The sequence below is a fragment of the Octopus bimaculoides genome, chromosome 11 (genome assembly GCF_046866305.1).
Source record: "Octopus bimaculoides isolate indiv1 chromosome 11, ASM4686630v1, whole genome shotgun sequence".
In the NCBI taxonomy this organism is placed as follows: Eukaryota; Metazoa; Mollusca; class Cephalopoda; order Octopoda; family Octopodidae; genus Octopus; species Octopus bimaculoides.
The window spans coordinates 40970626-40991580 of NC_142938.1; the positions used below are offsets into that span (position 1 = coordinate 40970626).

At 32.4% G+C, this 20955-nt stretch overlaps 1 protein-coding gene across 1 annotated transcript in view; it reads right to left on the reverse strand.

The window, feature by feature from the left end:
* Window positions 1-1814: 1814 nt before the first annotated feature.
* LOC106870591 (GTP cyclohydrolase 1 feedback regulatory protein) overlaps window positions 1815-20955 on the reverse strand; it is a 39498-nt gene continuing 20357 nt past the window's right edge. The window contains exons 3-4 of the mRNA XM_014916720.3: window positions 18720-18844; window positions 1815-4130 (exon numbers count right to left, since the gene is read on the reverse strand). Coding sequence (XP_014772206.1) covers window positions 4048-4130; window positions 18720-18844 — 208 coding nt within the window. The 3' untranslated portion in view covers window positions 1815-4047. The remainder of the gene's footprint in view (window positions 4131-18719; window positions 18845-20955) is intronic.

Here is a 20955-nt window from a genome sequence, read left to right on the forward strand (position 1 = left end):
AGTAAAAACTGCAGTTAGGTGAAAGGTGATGAGGGCTTCCTGGGGAAGAAGTTTGGCAAAAGGTCCAAGGGTTTTCTTGAAAACTACATATCATCAGTCATCCCAGTCCCTTGTCATCTCTTCCACAGCCATATAAAGTGTACTGGGTATTTATGAAGAAACTTTAGTGGGCGATAAATTGAAGATGATCTAATATAATAGAATGCATCAAATTTTAACTTCCTCATTTCTTTCTTAGATGTTTTGACAGCATCAGATTTCAGTCCAATACAGTAAGTGAAAAAGCATGACATGTTTATAGCTCTAGTTATCAATTACAACTTTTTGAATACAGCTAGCTCCTTTGTGTTGAATGAGAACACGAAAAAAATATATAGATACAATACTTTTTTTTTTGCTCAATACAATATTTATTTTCTCTTTAGAAATATACAGATGATAGTGTCCACTATCTGATGTGCGATGTATGAAGATATCGGGGACAAGATATACATTCTCCTGATCTGAACTCCTTCCACAGTTGCATGTGAACTATTGTTGGGAGGACGAAACTGATCACTGGCCCCCTCATTTCCAAAAACTAACAAGCAACTTGCATAGATCAGAGAATATTTGTTGAGCAGAATTTTCTATGGCTATATGCTCTAGGAAGAGTATACAGCCAATCTTCACCTTCATACAAACAAGTTGATATTTCCTTCAGTCCTTTGGACATGAACAACACAATGACTGGACATATTTTCATGTGAGATTACAAATGAACAACACTGCTTGTATGACAATGATGTTTTTTAACAATCAGCATGTGATGTTGAGATAAGGAGACATAAACACACACACACACATCAATCACACATAGGTGGTCAATCAAACAGGTTTTATGTTTTCTGTTGATATACAGTTTCAGTCTTTTGTCGTTTGAGACAGTTTGAACATTTTCTTTTTCTTATGAAATTGAGCTCTTGTGCAGAAGAAGTAAGAAGTCAATGATTTTCATGAAATCAGTTTCCATTTTCCATTTTGGTCAGCAATTCTTCTGATGAAAGATCACCATCACATAATCTCATTTCTCTGTATCCAAAGCACATCTATTAGTGATTTTTTAAAAGTCTGTGTAAAATAGCAACAGTTTGACTGTGTTGGAAGAGAACATCACTGAGACAAGTGAAGTTTAAGTATCTCAGGGACATATTCTTGAGTGCTGCAAGACAGGAGGCTAAACTGGATGCTCGAATTGCAGGCGCTAGCACAGTAATGTGCCAGCTCCAGCATTCAATCATCAAAAGAAAAGAGGCTGATGAAAAAGCCACACTTTCTATCTTCAGTTTGGTTTTCATGCCTATCCTCAGCTATGGCTATAAATGTTGGGTAATGACTGAAAGAGCATGATTGCGAGTACAAGTGGCCAAAATGGGGTTCCTTCAATGGGTCTCTGGAGTGACATTACTTTACAAGATGAGTAGCTCAGAGATCAGGGAATCTCTCCAGGTCAAGGTGCTGCTTCTCCACATTGAGAGATCACAACTTTGATACTAGGGACATGTGATTAGAATGTTACAGGAAAGAATCACAAGACAGATTCTTCAAGCCAAGTCAACTAGCAAGAGACCTAAGTGTAGATTAAGAATGAAATATTTGGATAATATCCATAATCTCAGTTGGTTGTGCTTAGGAATTCAGCTGGAAAATCTGATAACATTGCTTTGAAACCAATATATATAGATACAACTCAAAATATGGGTTGACTCAAATAATACTAAAAACAAAATCATATAAAAATAAATATTTGAAAATAAATACAAATACAACAGAACTCTTTTTTCCCCAACAATATTTATTTTCTTTTTAGAAATATACAGAAATTTCAATGATTGTATGACAACATAAGATAATTGTTATTCACGATATTTTTTTTCTTTTTCAGTGAGCAAAACACAACTAATTATTCAGTGATAACAATAGTTTACATTTTATATAAGTCTTTCAGAATTTAACAATTCCATAATTATCCAAAGTAAGCTGCAGACATGAAGAGAAAGGAAGAGAGGAAGGGGTAGACAACAACATTCAATAACTATTAACTTTACTGTTGAAACAAAACAAAATACTGGACACCACTTAGTCTTGCAGACTACCATTTCTCCTCATGTTCTGTGTTCAAACCTACTGAAGCTGACTTTACTTTTTAATTCTTCTATTGTGAATAAAATAGGTATCAGTAATATACAGAGGTTGAGTCAATTGACTATGTACTCCCCTGGAAAATTTGTGTATAGTTAATATTATTGTTGTTGTTGTTGTTTGATTTCTGATTTAGGTGCAGGGCTAGCTATTTTTAGGGGAGGGGTTAATCACTATGTTTGACCCCATTACTCGACTGGTACTTCTGTCAAGTACTGAGGTGGGATCAATTTAATTGGCTAACCCTTCCCATCAAATTTCTAGCCTTGTGTCTATGTTAAGAACAAATGTGATTATCATCATCATTATATAGATATGGCCCTTTATATTCTGAGTTCACACCCTGCTGAGGTCAGCTTTGCTTTTCATCTATTTGGTGGTCAATGAAATAAATGACCCAGTCAAATATTGACACTGATACAATCAACTAACACACTCTCATCAAAATTGTTGGCTTTGTGCTCAGATAGAAATTATTATTAGTATTATTATATTTTACTTCTCAGAGCTCTCGGTCTTACTTGCTCTGGTTGAATCTGTGAGAGCCTGTTGTCAAAGGATGCACAGTGTTTCTTAAGCAAATTATAAGACTAGGTACTCGGATGTTAAGTTTCAACACCCAAGCACCAATCTCAAAATCCTTTCTAATTATCATTATTATTATTATTAAAATTAAAATTATTATTATTATTATTTCTTACAGTAGTATAAATTGTGATTCAGCAGTATTGTTTTAGAAAAAGTTTTAACATTCTTCTGAAATTACTTCTATGTTTTATTTTCATTCATCTCTAAATTCTGAAATTCTTAATTACATATCTTCACTTAAAACAAAATTAATTCTTTAAATCTTACATATTCAACATAAAATTAAATTCAATAAAATTTCTATTGGAAATTTCAGAAGCTTTTTTTTAATGTATTATGTAAGAAACTAAATGATACCTTTTAAAAGTTGATTTTTTTTTGGGTGGGGTGGGGGTGAAAACTGAATTGAAGATTTAAAAATTTAAGGTTCAACCATCAAGAAAGAGAGAAAAAGAAAGCTCACTCAAAGGTGCAAATAGAAAGTGAGTTAGAGTAAGATATAATAAGAAATCAGATGAAATGTGAGAAATCATAAAATTATGTTCCTTGAATATATGTGTGAGTGTATGTGTATGTGTACAGAATTTTATTTAAGCTGATAAAGTTCACAAACTGTAACTCAGCTGTACTGTTCTAAAAGTTCACTTCTGTCTGGTGATCAGTTACATGAAACTCAGAATAACAGTTTGTGAAGTTTTCAGCTTCAATAAAACACTATATGTTCCTCCCCTTCTGGTATTCACGCACAATTTTATTCACCTTATTTTGTACCTATGTGCTCACATGTGTGTATGTATGTATTTATATAGATATACTTTTATTATTGTTTGATTCCCCATGATATGTGTTGAGTGGTCATTTTTATTTGTATACATATTTGCATTTGCATATATGTGTGTGTATATATATATATATATATATATATAATTATCATCATCATTTAATGTCTGTTCTCCATGCTGACATGGGTTGGACAGTTTGACCAGAGCTGGTAAGGTCAGGGGCCGCACCAGACTCCATTGATCATGATATGCATGTATACACACACACTCTCACATGCAAATCTATCAGTATGTAACTGCATGTATGTGTGTGTGTGAGGGGGTTACAAGAAATATGATGGATGTAAATCAAAAAGAGTAAACTGAATGAGAAACATATATATAAAAAAAAATTAAATAAATATATTAATATGGGGGCACTGGTGAATACATGACCATAGGTTTTCTGTTTATTTTATTTTTTTTTGATCCAATGAGTAACAAATATATTTAGAATTTACTTATCAATAACCTCCACCTTTTCTTCTGAATCACTTTCTTTTGAATTCACACTCCGGGGCAAACTGTCAAGAGATTCCTCTGCAACATAGTTAAAAAGGTAGTAATAGAGTTTAGTGTATAATGCAATGGGAACTAGGTACATGAACATCTTATAGTAAAATGTAACTTCAGTATTTTGATTAAACAGTTGCACTTTGGATGAACAGAAGTTGCAGATTAGTGTATGTACATGCCTATAAGTATGTGCATATATATGTGTAAAGGGAAAGAGAGACAAACTTTTGGGTATTTTTTTAAAGTTTGTTCAAAAAGGAGAGCAGTAACCACAGCTGAATGTTTCCAAAGATACTCTCAGATACAGGAGGCATGTCTATTATCATTAGTATTATTATTGTTGTTGTTGTGAAGGTATGTGGCCTAATAGTTAGAGTATTTGGCTTATGATCATACTATCAAGGGTTCAATTCTTGAACTGGGCAGCCCATGGTATCCCTTGAGCAAGGTACTTCATTTCACTTTGCTCAAGTTTATTCAGCTGAAAATGAGTACCAGCCAAGTGCTGCTGTAGCTCCCTCCAGTTGTCACATCCTGGGTCAAAATATGGGAGAGATGAAAGAGTGTCTGTTTGTTCACAATTACATAGGTACCTAAAACTTAGTGAAAGTATGGTACATGTTACCAAACCATTCCTGTTCACAGGTAATGGCGGACTTGAATTATAATTGTTTTTATTTATTTTTTGCAAATTTTATTTAATTATCTGTGTTAGAAGGACTGCTGTGGCGCAATAAAAACAAGTCATACACCAGATTACATGCCTTTAGTTTTATATTCTAAGTTTAAACCCAATAAGGCTCACTTTTGCTCAATATTGACAGAGGAAGATTAATTTACGCTACTCAATTTTCAATTAAGAATAATCAAATTTGTTGCAGTGGTTTAATAAATGTTCAAAAAAGATTTATTTCTTGTTCACCATGGTATTGACATTCCAAGTTACAAAAGTACTTATGAAGGTAAAATAGAAATATAAAAGGCTGTTTACTATAATTTTAAAAAAGGAATGTAAAATTTTATGGCTTAATATTTCATTAGAAGAAAGTTTTAAAAAAAAGTAAACAAAAAACTCCTAGAATATTGGATTTAGAAGAATTGATTTAGTATTTTAAAAGGTTTTAGTAAAAAAATCTCTTGGTAGAGTTGATAAATAACATGCAGAAGTGTAGCATTTAAGTATAAAGGGAGGTAATTAAAATTCTTACAAGTTAAGATAATTAAAGTAATTAAGAAATAAAGGGGAAAATCACATGTATATCCAGAATAATTAATCCTGCTCAGTTCTTAAGCTAAGAAATAAATGATTATATCTAGCTGGGTTACAGAAGGAATGTGTATGCTGCTGGTTCCAGATTTTGAAACGTTTGGTTGTAAGACTAATATATACACAGTGGTTGGAATGGCAGGATGTACAATACATTGATACAGAATATCCTCAGCTAAGCAATCAGAGTTTATGTGGTGGTACTGGTGGTGGTGTTGGTGATAGAGGGTAGTTAATGGAGATGGCGCAGTTTCAGTTGGCAGAGGTATGGTTACATCTGATTTAGTTTGACTTCGCAAATTTGATTAAAAAAAGCTATATTGTTGAATAAATTTGATGTTGTGGCATTACATATTATTAGAATTTAAATTAAAAGTTTTGTAAAAAGCATGTTATTGTAGGAAGTGTTATTAAGTGAAGGAAATTTTACCAGTTGGGGTAGCCATGTCTAAGTTGTAGCCTATATCTGATACTAACATACTAACTCCGATTCACTCATCATTTATTTTCAGTAATATTGTTTTGTATAGTGATTTACTCCTTTTAAATTTATTCATTTTCCTCTCTTTCTATTTCTACTGGCTGTGTTTTCTACTTCCTCACAATAAAGTATATATAATTTACATTCCAAATGTATTGAGTTCTCTTTTGAATTGTGGATTCCCTAATCAGATGATTACATACTTCATATATGCATGTGTGTGTGTGGTTCAGTCAATATATACTGTCACCATAGAAATTTCACAGACAAATAAAATCTGTTCCAAGAGTACAAGCAGTCTCAATTTCAGTGGACTTAATATACACTGTGTTGGACATATGTATGAGAAAATAAAATTAAAGAAACATACCAAAACCAGTGAGTTAAGAATATCCAATATGACTGTAACATTTGAACAAAAGTAGTGACAAAGTGAAATAAAGAAAATAACCAGCTCATTAAAAATTATATTATATCATATATATACATATATATGTGTGCGTGTGTGTGTGAATAAATGTGCACATGTGCATGTATGTCATGATTTACATGTGTATAATAAATAATAATTGTGAACAAGTGTGTATATAGATAACTATATGATTAGATCAATGCCATGTTTTCCTGCAAATATCCAAGTTGATACCTGTTTCAATTCAGGGAATGTGAAGCAGAGTTATCTGCTTATGTATCCCTGGAGGGATAAAAGGCAAAGTTGGCCATGGTAGAATTTGAACTTAGAATGTAAAGGTCTAGAAGAAATATCACTAAACATTTTCCCCAATGCTCTAACAATTCTACCAATCCACCATCATATAAAAACAGCCCCCAGATATATGTTTACAAATGACAAAAAAAAAAAAAAATCGAATAGCAAAGCATTTCTTGCAACTCTGGTATACAAGGTTAATTCATATACTATGATGTTAGAAATCCATACAATACTATGAAATATTATCATTTAATACTACAAATAATGATAATAATCTGGGATACTCCATTTAACAACCAGGGAAGGAGTTTCCCCAGAGTCATATATAATGTTATTGTACAGATGGGTCAATCTCTCTTGGGATTTAGAAAAAACATTACTGGAGATTTTGGTATTAAAATTGGTTAGCTATTCAGGCCAATAAACCAGATACTGGAGAGAAATCATATTGACAAAACATGTCTGCTCATAGATATTTCAATCACAGCAGACTGCAACATCTTTGTGAAAGGACTTCAAAAAAGAGGTCTCAAAATGTAGGATCTAAGAAAGACAACTGGACTTGTAATCATTGGAGTTTAGGGGATAATATCAAATGGTCCTCTTTAATACTATGATCAACTGCCAGGAAACCCCAAAATATCAGACATACAAAAAATTATTTTCATGTAACATATCCTAAAAAAACAAAATACAAAAAAAGGAAACAACCTACCAGCCTGAGAATATCTGACAATATTTGAATCTTTTAAAATCACAAATATTACAACAAATTTTAAACAGTTTTAACAATCTTAATTGTCAGTATTTGGTCTCCTTTCATTGCTATTCATAAATAACACCCACAAGAAAATATCTAACTTGCTGTTTTTTGAGGCTAAGTCTGGGTGAGACTTGGAACAGCTCATATAAAACAAAGTAACAATAACAAAAGCAATAATAACAATAAGTTTCAAATTTTGGCACAAGGTAGTAGTAATAATAATAATAATAACAATAATAATAATAATTCTTTCTACAAAAAACACAAGGTCTGAAATTTTTGGAAAGGGGACTAGTTGATTACATTGATCCCAGTGTTTCACTGGTGCTTAATTTATCGACCCTGAAAGGATAAAACACAAAGTTGACCTTGGCGGAAATGAACTCAGAATGTAAAGACGGACGAAATACCCATAACCATTTCACTTGGCGTGCTAACGATTCTGCCAGCTCACTGCCTTAATAATAATAATAATAATAATAATAATAATAATCCTTTCTACTATAGGCACAAGGCTTGAAATTTTTGGGGAGGGGATAAATTGATTACATTGATTCCAGTACATAACTGGTACTTAATTTATCAACCCCGAAAGGATGAAAGGCAAAGTTGAACTTGGCGGAATATGAGCTCAGAACATAAAGATGGAATAATAATAACAACAACAACAATAATCATGACTTTAAATTTTGGCAGAAGGCCAGCAATTTCTGGGGAGGGGTAAGTCAACTACATCAACTCCTCCAGTACTCAACTGATACTTATTTTGTTGACTATCAGAATGTGAAGAGAGATGAAATACCACTAAACATTTTGCCTGGCATGCTAATGGTTCTGCCTGCTTACATCTTTAATGATAATAATAATGATTACTACCATTTAATAGCTCAGTAACATAAGACATTGTGATTTGAAGTATATAAACAATTTGATTGATAATAAATCTGACAGCTCCATTTTTTTTACCTTTTCTTCTTAAAGTAGACATCTGAACCACCTCATGGTACATATTGATAACTTGATGCCATGGGTTCTTGAAACTTACGGGGACAATCCATAGAAGGGGAACTGTTTGACCTATGAAATACAGTTAATACTAGAATAGAAAGTTTTCATTCTTGGAATCTTGGCACTAGAAAAATTACAGCTCAGAGAAGTTGTAGGCAGCTTCTTTGGGTTTTTATAATTGGTGTTTTGAAAATGCAGCAGTGAAAGAAGCAAAAAGTAGTATTTTACGGTACTTGAATCAGAGGAAAGTAGTCTGACGAGATTTTTTTTTATATACATTGCAAGGGAGGTAAATCTGTAACACGTTTGTGCTGACTAAATAAAAGCAAGCAAAAGTTCTCTACCTCTCTTTTTCTCTCTGACTGCTTCTTGCCTATGTGACCATAAAATATTTATTAAATAAAGGAACGTCTAATTTATATAGCAGCTGTGCAAAATCTGTTTCTGAAGTATTCTTTTCAGTAAGTAAACTTATTTTGACACTGATAATATGTTAAACATATTGAAACAGACTGTCCCTTCTTTTACTCTTTTCTAATGAGTTGTAGTGCATCTGAGCACTGTTTACAATAAGCCCATTATTACTATTATTGTTGTTGTTATTGGTATAATTTGTCCTAATTGTTATAATTTGTCCATTTATTTGCAGTACAGATAAATGCTTCTCTCTCTGGCTTTACACTCTTCCTTAGCCACCTTTCTAGCAAACTGGTCGTTCATGTTACATTTCATTTTCTTCTGTCTTCTTTGCTCTTTTTTTCCCTTCTTTTGTCTCCATGCAAGAATCTTTACCAGAAATTTTCACCTGAATCAGTGTCCTAAGGTACTCTTTACCACTCCAAACTATTTTCTTCTGGGCATATAGAGCTTTCATGCTCGTCTTTGTGCATGATTGGATACAACCTGTTAATATTGCTCTTGGTGGGGAATGCTCTCCATGCATTGTGAGTAGCTATTACAATTTTCAGTCTCACCTCTGTTACTCCTCTTTCCCCCAACCAATAAGACTTGAATCATGCTTCAATATTGCAATTGCTCATGTAGTGATTGCTTGAAGCTTATTTCTTCCATTTAGCTTTAATTGCAGCACCAGTCTAAGTGTTTGGAGATATGCTTGCATAAAGCTTTTCTGTATGTCTTTTTCCATCACTTCATTTATCTCCAATATACTAAGGTATTTTATACTGTGTATCATCAATCTTTTTCATGACTTTCCTAATGCTAATTCCTACGTCTGTTGACTTTCCCCCTCGTCAAGAATATTTCTCTACATTTTTTGAGACTAAATTCCACGTTGATGTCTTTGCTAAAGCGATGAACTGTGTTCATTAATGAGTTGACTTTGAGCTTAATCCTTACTGTACAGCCTGGGATCATTCATAAAATACAGATGTTGATCTTTTACTGCTTTTCTTTAAACTCATATCCAGATGATACTTTCCTCTATAGCAATGTTAAAAGAATCTTGCACAAAACACTTTTTCCTTCAAAAACCCCTCTCTTGATTCTTAAAATTCCAAGGTTCTATCCATATGTAAACTCTGTCTTCCAATTTCCCATGCTTTTTCTCAAAAAGCTCTCAACATTCTTCAATTTCAAACATGTTCAAGCATTTAATGATCCATAAACGTATTATCACATCCCATAGATCTTGTGATAATCTACCCAGGCCATTGCTAAATTTGTCTTCCTTTGCTTGGTCTTCCATTACAATCTTATCTATGAGTAGCAGGTCTTTAGTTCCTTCTCAATTCCATTTACATCCCTTCTGCACAACAGGGAGAATTTCATCAGCAATTATTCCAGTGAACAGTTTCCACATTAATAGGAAGTATGATATAGGTTTGTAAGTATTCACAGTATTCCCTTCTGGAAAATCCTTTAAATGCAGTAATGTTTATCCAGTAGTTATCCATTCGGAGATCTTTACGTGTCTGTTGATCAGTGCATTATACTTTTTTTTACTAATTCTTTTATGGCACCTTGTCAGCTTCTTTACCTAATACCCCTGAATATTATGAGGTTCAGCTGCTTTCTAGTTACTCATCTTCCTACTTACTTGTCACACATTTTCTTTTACAAATCTAATTTCTTCTTGCAGATACGAAACAAGTTCATTCTCAGTATTATGCTTTATGCTAGTCTTCTTTACTCCATATCTTGCTCTAAAATACACAATTTTCTTCTGTTTTTGGCATAGCTCTTCTGTGTGTGATTTCTTCATCTATTTCTTGATAAAATTCCTTCTGGTCAATTTGGAATAATCTATTTTACCTATACTGCTTTCACTTTTTGATAACATCTTATTATTTTGCCTCATTTAGTCAAAATGCAGTGTTTTAGTCTGTTAATTACAAAATTCAGCCCTTTTCTGTCAATACCATACCTTTCCTTCAGTCTGTTATATTTATACACATTCCTAAGCTTATTTTTCTCTTTCTTCCAATATTGATACCACCAACAAGCTAATATCTCCTAATACTCTTCTTTTCTACCACAGGGTCTTTGTTTGTGTATTTCTTGCACTATTTGTCCTTCCATTGACTTCCAGTCCCAAGTTTTCTACAAACTTAACTAGCTATCTTGATACACCTATTGATCTCTATTATGTTGTTTGTTCTTATGTACATCAAGATTTTATTAGCTCTCATTGCTTTTTGTTTCAATGTCCATTGATCAGCTTTTTTTTTTTTTTGAAATCACACACTCATTCTATATTTTGGGAATTTACTAATTCCCTATTATTATTATTTGATTATCCTCAGCACCCTGCTTGTTTATGTATTCTGTTGATCAAAAAATACATTAGTGTCATCAGAATTTTCCATTTGCAACCGTCTCAGATTATCATTATTATTACTATTCCGCTGGGGTCAACTTTGCTTTTCATCCTTTCAGGGTTGATCCATCATGACTACCTGTATAATAAGGGTACACCAGTACATGCATACATCCATATGTGTGCAACATGGCGACCTCATATCAAGATAAACAGCACATGACCTTGCAGGTGGGGCCCAGTTATAATTTTCATCAGGTCCAGGAACCCATCCTTGTTCAAAAGGTCCCTGAATAAGGATAATGAATGACACACCTATGTTTCCAAAGATGAATTATTCAAACCTCAAAGCATTCCTCTCAGCACATGGCTATGATGTTCCCCTACTACTCCTGCTCATGATCAAAGATGCACATATTGTCAGCTGCTAAAGAACATGCTGAAGTGGTTAAAGCCAAGCAGATGACAAGCAAATCTGTGGTATTGACCAGAATATTTGCTGTAGCCCATTTTTTACAGGACTCCCCCCCCCCCCAAAAAAAACATGTACATATTTACATTTTCAGTCAGTTAAAATCAGAAGCCATGAGGGCCATTGCCTGGTATTGCTTCAGAATATTTATTATTATGTTGCTCTGATGCAACATCAAGCAATGGCTCTCATGGCTTCTGATCTTAATTGATTGGAAGTGTTAACATGTACATATTTTTCTTTTGTGTAAAAGATGGGCTACAGCAAATATCATCATCATCATTGCTGCTGCTGCTGCTGCTGCTGCCGCCGCCGCCGCCGCCACCACCACCATCATCATGATGATGTTTAAACCACAAAAACTGTATTTACGCTGTTTATATATATAGATTACACATTCACTTTCTGATCAAAAACATTTTATAATAACAGATGTATATATATACATACACACACACACACACACACACATGCATATACTCAGAGCAATATAAATGAGGAAAATTAGCATCTAGTCAACAAACTGAAGCATCTTGGTATATTATTGAAAAGACTGTCGTTCATTCTACTCTACATCCATGACCAAGTTACTTAACTTTCAATGGCTAAGGCCACCTAGTTGTAGACAGATATCAAATGTTAGTGCAGCTATTTGTATGCAATAGAAATACCATATAAACAATATGTGATTTGTTGTTTGTTTACAATGCTGCATGCCCGTGCACATGATCACATGAACAGAAGTACATTCACACATGCATATTATTTTGATAATTGAACAATGTTATATCATATGCACCAGTGCAATAAATAATGGCAATTATTTTGTCTTCTGAGGTCAGATATATATAAAACTATATAGATTATTTGCTCCATTTAATTCAGGAATAAGTGGGAGGATGGGATTTGCGACTCATACATTTCTGAAAGATATTAGAAAAGTGAAATAGCTGCAACTGAGAATAAAACCTTGACTGCAGAGTCTGTTCTCTGTGAGCTCAGTCCCTACATGTTGATGCTCGCTATAAGTGCTATCTTACCCAAATTAAAGCAGGTTTCTTTGACAAAGTTGGTGTAAATTAACAAGATACTCCTAACTAATTACTATGGGTTATTTGATAATTTTGGGTGATAAGAAGTGAATTAGGTTAGTATACCACCTTAAAATAAACGTAACAGTCATCTAAGTTGCAAAAACTTTTCAAAACTGGTACTAAGTTTCAATTTTTATTGTGTTATGTGCATAAGATAGATCTCTCTGAATGTAATACTAGTCTACAGTATATAACATGACCAAAAGATGTCATACCTATTCCTGATAGCTATATGAACAGCTTAAATTAAATGTACAGCCAAAATATGCTAAAAGAAATGACTGCTCTGGGAGAGAACTCATTTCTATGAGATGGTAATTTGCTCCTATACTCAGCCACTTTGCTTCTGCTTCACACACACACATTATATAAGCACACATGCACACACATTTATGTTTACTGATTTTCTCAGCAACAATATCAATCTTCTCAGTATCATTGTCAAATGCAAATACACCCTAATTTCTGTTAGACTTTTAAGAAGCCAATGTTTAACTCTGGTTTCATGACATTGAACGGATGACAGAAAAAAATCTTCCCATGAATAAAGTACTAGTCTATCACAAAGAACATTTACATATCCAGATGATTCAGTACCAATTTCTCACAAATAGGTGGATGAAATCAATCTTTCTAGAAACATGAATTACCTACAACAGATTTGACCTCATAATATGTCAGTAGGTAGGCCAATATGCTATCCACTTGGTCAATCAGGACTACACATAGTTCATTACAAAATATATTTTCATATCTCACTATTCTATAAAATAACAGGTCACTTCTTCATTAGCGTTGAGATATTGGAAGTTTGTAAGAGATTCATAATTTCAGCTCTCAGTTTCACATCTGCTTCAGATTTTCCATCATTTCTTAATGGTCTTTATATTAAGCTGCCTGGAACTTCTCTTGGTTCTAAAATACAAGTTTCCTAATTTAAAGTGATCTAAATTAAAAGTTTCCATCAAAATTTCATGTTAATTTATGTTCCAAACAGCAGCTTAATAATGTCAAAGACGTTTGATAAATTCATAATTATTTTCAAAATAAAATCAAGCAAAAGCAGCGTATTTCAACAAAAATATGTAACAAAAAGTAGCAAGCTATCCACTTATTAGAGCAATAAAGGCTTGACCTTTGGTTGATAGAAAAAGTGGGACCTGTGTTTCTCAACCATGTAAAGCCACTTAATCAACAGTGATAAATGGATTGGAAATAGAACTAAGAACTAGTTTTATAAGTGGGTTTAAAGAAATATTATTATTTCTTTTATTCCAACTAAGAAATTGTACTGATGCATCTGGCTCTAATTCTAATGCCATCCCTGGATATATTATAGATTCATATTCTCTTTCATTGACATTTGCACATATACACACAAGCATTTACTAGTAAGATGAAAACTACTTCTGGTGCCCTGATAGTCAAACCATTTACAAGATTTTCAAGAGAAGGATACAACATGGTAGCTTTCCACTGTGACTTTTATGGCTAGAAAATGCTCCCAAAAGAGTTGTTAGCAATTTCTCACATTTGAGTGAAATGGTGCATGAAAAGATAAATTCATAATTAAAGAGGTGATAAGTAGTGCAGTCCTTCAATTTAGCTGGGGGGTTTTCTGCACTATTGTGCAGATGTGAAATAAATCTAAAATATATAATAATAGTTAAGAAATATCTAATCATAATATGAAATATAAAAGATGTAGTTGTGGTGTAGACTACCTGCTATACTCCTGATGTCATTCAGTTCTTCATTAAATGATAACAAATGTATAGATACCTTCCATTTATAGCGTTTCATTGAGTTCTTACTTAATTTGAATTTTTCTATATTACTGATGTGTTCTTTGATTAATCCTCAAGGAATGAAAAGACAAAACTGATTTTGGTTGGATTAGAACTAGTAGGTGTGAGATTAAATAATCCATTTAATTTTATTTAATTTGATGCTCTACTCTCTTGAACATAATCTTTGCATTTACAAAGAACTAATAATAATTATTTGTTTATAAGAAAGGTCAAGTGATAGAAAAGGGAGATGTAGCTGATTAACTAATCTCAAGAGATTACTGATTCATATCTTATCAACTCCCCAAGAAGTATCAGAGGAAATTGATCCTGGTACTATTTTGAACTCAAAACTGGGAACAAGGAAACTATACACATTATGACATTTAGTCTAATTCTCAAATATCTTACTACCTAATCTATTATTAAATACTAATGATATTAATGATTTCTTTGTTTAGGGAAATTTTACATTTTCTAAGTTACATAAGTTGCATAGTTATGGGTTGCCCTTTGGCAAGGTAAAGCACCCATTCAGCCACTCTGCCATGGACATGGTGAAGTCATGGGACTACAGCATGGTGGATAGTGAAGAGGTAGCAGAAGAGCTCAACTTAGCTATTGGTGCTTCTTTCATTGAAGCTGAGCAGAGGAATCCTAGAAGATCAAGAGTCAGGATCACCAAGCTCTATCAAGAGAGTAGCTGCAATGCATCTATAGAGGCAGTCCATGGTTGTGTAACCAACCAATGAAAGATTCACTATGACTCAAGCTCCCAATTCAAATTTATAATAATGGAATTAGATGCTGACAGAGAATCATAGGAATACGTGAAAGCAGTGTAACTGATCGACTGAAGTTACATAAAAACTTGTGACATTTTGAATTTCAAGCAGGACCATAATCTTAAATTTTTTTAATTTTCTCACATTGAAAATGTTGTTTATTATGTATGCTAAAAGAATGCAGAATCTCTAAAATCATCTATTCCAGCATATTTCGTTAGGTGGAAGATATAGAGAAAGCTTCTCTAGGTCAGAAGAATTGCAATAAATTGAAATTGCACAGTAACTGTACCTGAACCAGGCACAGTTACTGTGCTTGGTTCAAAACTCAAAGCCTTGAGTATATTTATATGGATAACAGATTTATTAAAGCTAATAATATTATAAATACTGTACTCATACTGTACTCAATAAACCCAGTTTTTAAAGATTTCTCAGTTTCTCAAAAAATAATAAAATAAAAATAAGATTTCATTGATCTTTGAATGAAAAAAAATTCTTATACTTTGTTTCATTTTCAAATAACAAAACTTTTTAACGAAGAATCTTTAACACTCTTGGTAACAACCAACATGATTCTTGATACAAACTTGATGTTTTAACGGGATCTAATTTAAAACCTTCCATCAAAATTTCGTGTTCATTTATGTTCCAAAAATAAGCTTAATGAGGAATGGGTTATTTTACTAAAATCTTCATTATTTTCAAAATCAATTGGAACAAAGGCAGAGTGTTTCAACAGAAATATGGTAATGAAAGTGTTAAATTTCTGATAAAGGTTTCTGCTGATGGTTTTGTAATAAAACTCCATTATTATTTGCAATTAGAACCATCATTATAGTTTTGGAGGCCAATGGAATGACAGAGAAATGGAGAAAATATCTTGCAGTATTTATTTTCAATCCCTAGTCACATTCTGAAGTTCAAATCCTGCAGGATCAACTTATACTTTTCAAAAGAATGAATGATTGAGTACTTGTCAAGGAAATATATTTATTCAACTATATCCTTCCCCTAAAATGTATGGCCTTGTGCTTATATTAGAGTCAATTATTTTCATAATTATAATTTGTAAAAAGCACTGGAATGGTATATACAGTTGAACACTGAACAAAATACCTCAGTTAAATCCATGAAATTCTGAATTAAAATTACACCAAGATTCAGTCTACATACCAGTTATAAACTGTGATTGATTCTGTCACTTGGTTCTCTTGTTAATTTGTGGTTTGGTGTCAATGAGAAATCATCATCAACATTATTTCAATTATTGTTTTATAGTTTACACATGTATATCTAAATCCCCACTGTCCTTTGTATATGTAAATCCTTATTGTTCTAAATGCCTTTTTCACTGCTGTAGCCAATAAAGGAATTATTATTATTATTATTATTATTATTATTATTATTTATAGTAGTATTAGTAGAAGTAGTGGTTGTAGTAGACAGTAATCTTGTGTATTGCAAACCATGGCCTAAAGATAGCACTTAAGAATTTGCCAACATTGCCTGGGACACAAGACTGTCAGATTCATGCATGATAAAATTGTGACTTTTATATTAAAAACAAACAAATAAATAAATAAAAACTGTAGATGTTCATAAAGAGAAAAAGAAAAAAAAAAACAAGGATTATCATATTTTCGCTCTATGCATGTCATCATCAAAAAAGAGAAATTTCAACAATTAAATTTTGAGAAATATTAACAAAATTAATTCCTATAACAAATTACAGACCATTAACTCCAGTGATTTTCATAATTGTTTGCTTGTTTGCCAGGTCTGTAATTGGTTTTGATTACTGCTTGCAAGATCATTAAAAAAAGTGTAAATTAATTTGATAATAAGTAAAAATAATAATAGTAAAAAAAAAATGGTTCATTATTATTTATAGTCATGTGATCAAAAGTCAGAAATAGCTCTTGATTCTCAAAGATGTTACTGCTTTGTTTTCTTTCATTCTTTTTTGTTTTGTTCTGTTTTTTCACTTTGGCTGAGATGTATTAATTAATGTCAATAGAATCCAAATGAGTTCTACAAATGACTGTTTGTCATGGGAGAGGACAAGGTCATTTGTTAAACTTTAATAATAAAGATTGTGGTGAGGATGTTTGAGTCATTCCTTGTTTTATAAATCGACCAGTAGGCCAATGGGGATTGTACATGTACAGAGATTCCTGTCTAAATACAGGCATTTGGTAATTTGATATAATATAAACAATTTCTGACCAAAGATTAACAATTTCTTTCATTGATACTAGTCCATAAATTCATAGTTGATGACTATAGCCAATTAAATCAATTTCTATTCATGCATAGTAACTATTTATTGACCCCAGAAAGGTGGAAAGCAAAATGAATACTGAAAGAATTTGAATTAAGATTGCAGAAGTCAGTATTTATTTTAGTTAATACAGTTCTATATTTAAGAGATGAGGAATTATGTACATTATTTACATTTGACGGATATTTGTCCTCATCTTGTTTGTTGTTAAACCAACGTTTTGGCTGATATACCCTCCAGCCTTCATCAGGTGAATAATAATAATAATAATAATAATAATAATAATAATAATAATAACAATAACAACAACAACATCAAAATACCTTAGGAATTAGAACCCAGGTTCAAAATTTCCCCAAAACACCTGATGAAGGCTGGAGAGTATATCAGCCGAAACATTGTGTTAACAACAAACAAGATGAGGACAAATATCCATCAAATGTAGACAATGTAAATTTATTTTAGTGTTCTACTATTTTTGCCACTCCAATAACTGGTGGCCAACAAATAATATGCTTAAAAGATATTTAAAAATTTGAAATTAGATTTATTTAATTTTAATTTATCTTTATTAACCCTTCGTTAGCATATTTCTGCTAAAATATGATGCCTTTGTTTCAAACTGATTTTGAAAATAAGGAAGAATTTAGTAAAATATCTGTCATTATTAAGCTACTGTTTGGAACATAAATTAATACAGAATTTTGATAGGAAGTTTCAATTTAGATCATTTTGAAACAGGAAATTTATATCATAGAACCAAGGGTGGTCTCTGGTAGCTTGGCATCAAAAGGGTTAATAGTGATTTTTTTTTTGAAAAGACAGGAAGCTGTTTACCTTTTTAATTGGGGAGAAGGTACAGTTGATGGAATATATTAATGTTAGTTATTTTTCGGTCCTAAAGAAATGAAAGGTAAATCAATCCCAGAAAGATTTGAACTCAAAAAAAAGCGAGAAACTAAGTAATACATGACATTCAGCCAACTCACCAATCTTTATTATTATTTAAAATATATATTTTCATGTTTTATTTATTTGTTTTCATCTCTATTTGATATTTCTTGATTAGTCAGCAACACGTTAGTGTAACAAGTTAGAGTAACCAATACATTAACTTGGATCAAAGCAAATTTAAAAACCATTTCTCTCATTTGAGGTAGTTGTATTATCTTCCTTACTTGCTGGTTTATGCATGGTCCAAATGCAAGTTTGACCAACGCCGGCCATGCCTACCATGGAGTAACCTTTTGTTTCCAATTTATTCAGAACGGTTCTTGGAGGATCTGGGGTTCGGTATTCAATGCTGCAATTAAAAAAAAAACTTTCCATTTTCATTTCAATATTAACAATATTTAAGGCAGAATCATTACCACCCAGGCCAAAATGATTTTGTCTGTTCTTACATTCTGAGTTCAAATTCCGTAGAGGTTGACATCCTTTTGGGGATCGACAAAATTAGTACCAGTTGAGTACTGGGGTCAATGTAATCGACTAGCTCTTCCCCATAACTTGCTGATCTTATGCTAAAATTTGAAACCAATATTAACATCTTGTCAGGGGAGAATATTATTGATTCTTATTTTAATGATCCCATATGAATGAAGGACAAAGTCAACCTAAACAAGATTTAAATTCAGAACTGAGAAGAATGAAAATGTATGAATGCATAGTATAGCTATGTACATCATTATTTATTAAATCATCCATTTATGATTAACAGCTGTTATTATATTATTGCACAGTTTAAGCACAAGACCTGTGAACCAAGCAACCAACACTTTAGAGGGTCAGTCACATTGATTCTTCACTAGGTTTTTAATCAACTTGATGCCATCAAAAGAAATATGAAATCATTATTTAAAAAAAATAATTATATAAAATTTAACTACTATAAAGTTATTATTTCAAAATCAATAAATCTAAACATAAAATTTCCAAATTTTTATATATTCTTTGATCTAGTGCTTTTATAACAAAGTACTTTTCCTTTGATAAAGTTACCAATTATGAATACAATGAATTACGTTTTTAATGCAAACTTCTCATGGTTCTGACACAATATTAATTTCAGTAAATGCATTTATAAATAACTGCAACATAAGATATTTGGGTGCTAAAGAAAAATGTATTGGCCCAATCTATGATTCACTGAAGTATAGACAGAAAAACTGACCAAACATATTTACAGATTTGATTCTTGAATGCTTAGAATCCATCTTCAAAAAAAGCTCAATGCCATTAGAAAGATCTTCAATGCAGTAATTAAACTAGAAAATATGGAAAAGTCTTCAGGTGGCTAATACAACACAGGGGGAACTATTTTGGACATAGTTTCTGGTAAGTTTGCCTTTTCACTTAATTTAGACAAAAATTGGCATGATGATTTCAAAACTACAGTTAATTTTCTTCTATCATGTCGAGTTTTTTTCTTCCTTAGCTTACTCTTTGAATAAGCACAATTGTATTGTTTGTCTGTAAGCAGTAGAACTGGTCAGCTCTTTTTATTATTCTATTGATAACACTGGGGAACATTTTTGAAACACATTTTAAATGATCTTGCTTTTTGCAATTAATCCTACCTAATTTGGTGGTGATGGGTTCAGAAATGCCTTCAGAAAATTTCTATCACATCAAGTTTTTGGTTAAAAAAGTATTTTGCCATTGAATGCAATACTGAAATAAGAAGCTGACACAAACCAAATAGCACTTTTTATAGTTTAACAAATATGTTACACAAAATGTTTAATTACACATCTTAGGGTAGATATTTCTGTCAAACTGGAGTTTCAGCTACTCAAAGAATGAACTTTGTCTTTGCTGCTTTATGTGAATAAACTGCATCATGATGGTCTCTTTGCTGTGACCTGCATTAGACAACATAATGTTGGTATTCCACTTGCTTTGATACTTAGTCTCCATGTTCTTGATGTCGTGGTTGAATCTTTCTCCTTGCTCATCGCTTATTGCCTTATGATTTTCAAGGAAGTAGTCCTGATGAAATGCACATTTATACTCATGTTGCAGCCCAGTGCTTGAAAACTGGTTAACAGGGTCTGCACAAGATCTTCATAATTTGATGGCTGCCTGTTTCCCAGGAAATCAGACACAACTGCAGCAAAAGCATTCTATGCTTCTTTTTCAATGCCAGACATGGTCTCCAAAAATAGTTCATCCTGCAACAGCCACTTAATATGTGGCCCATCAAACACATCAGTCTTAATTTCCTCACAAGACAAAACTGGAAACTTTCTGCTTAAGTATTTGAAGCAGTTACTGTCTCAGTGTTTCAACACATGTTTTGCACACCATGTGGGGTGTCCAGACTTTGTCTTGCCATCCAGTTTCATGCTAAAGTAAGGAATTAAGGTAAGCTTTCTTCACAAAATGTGTGATTTTGTTTCACTACCTAATCCA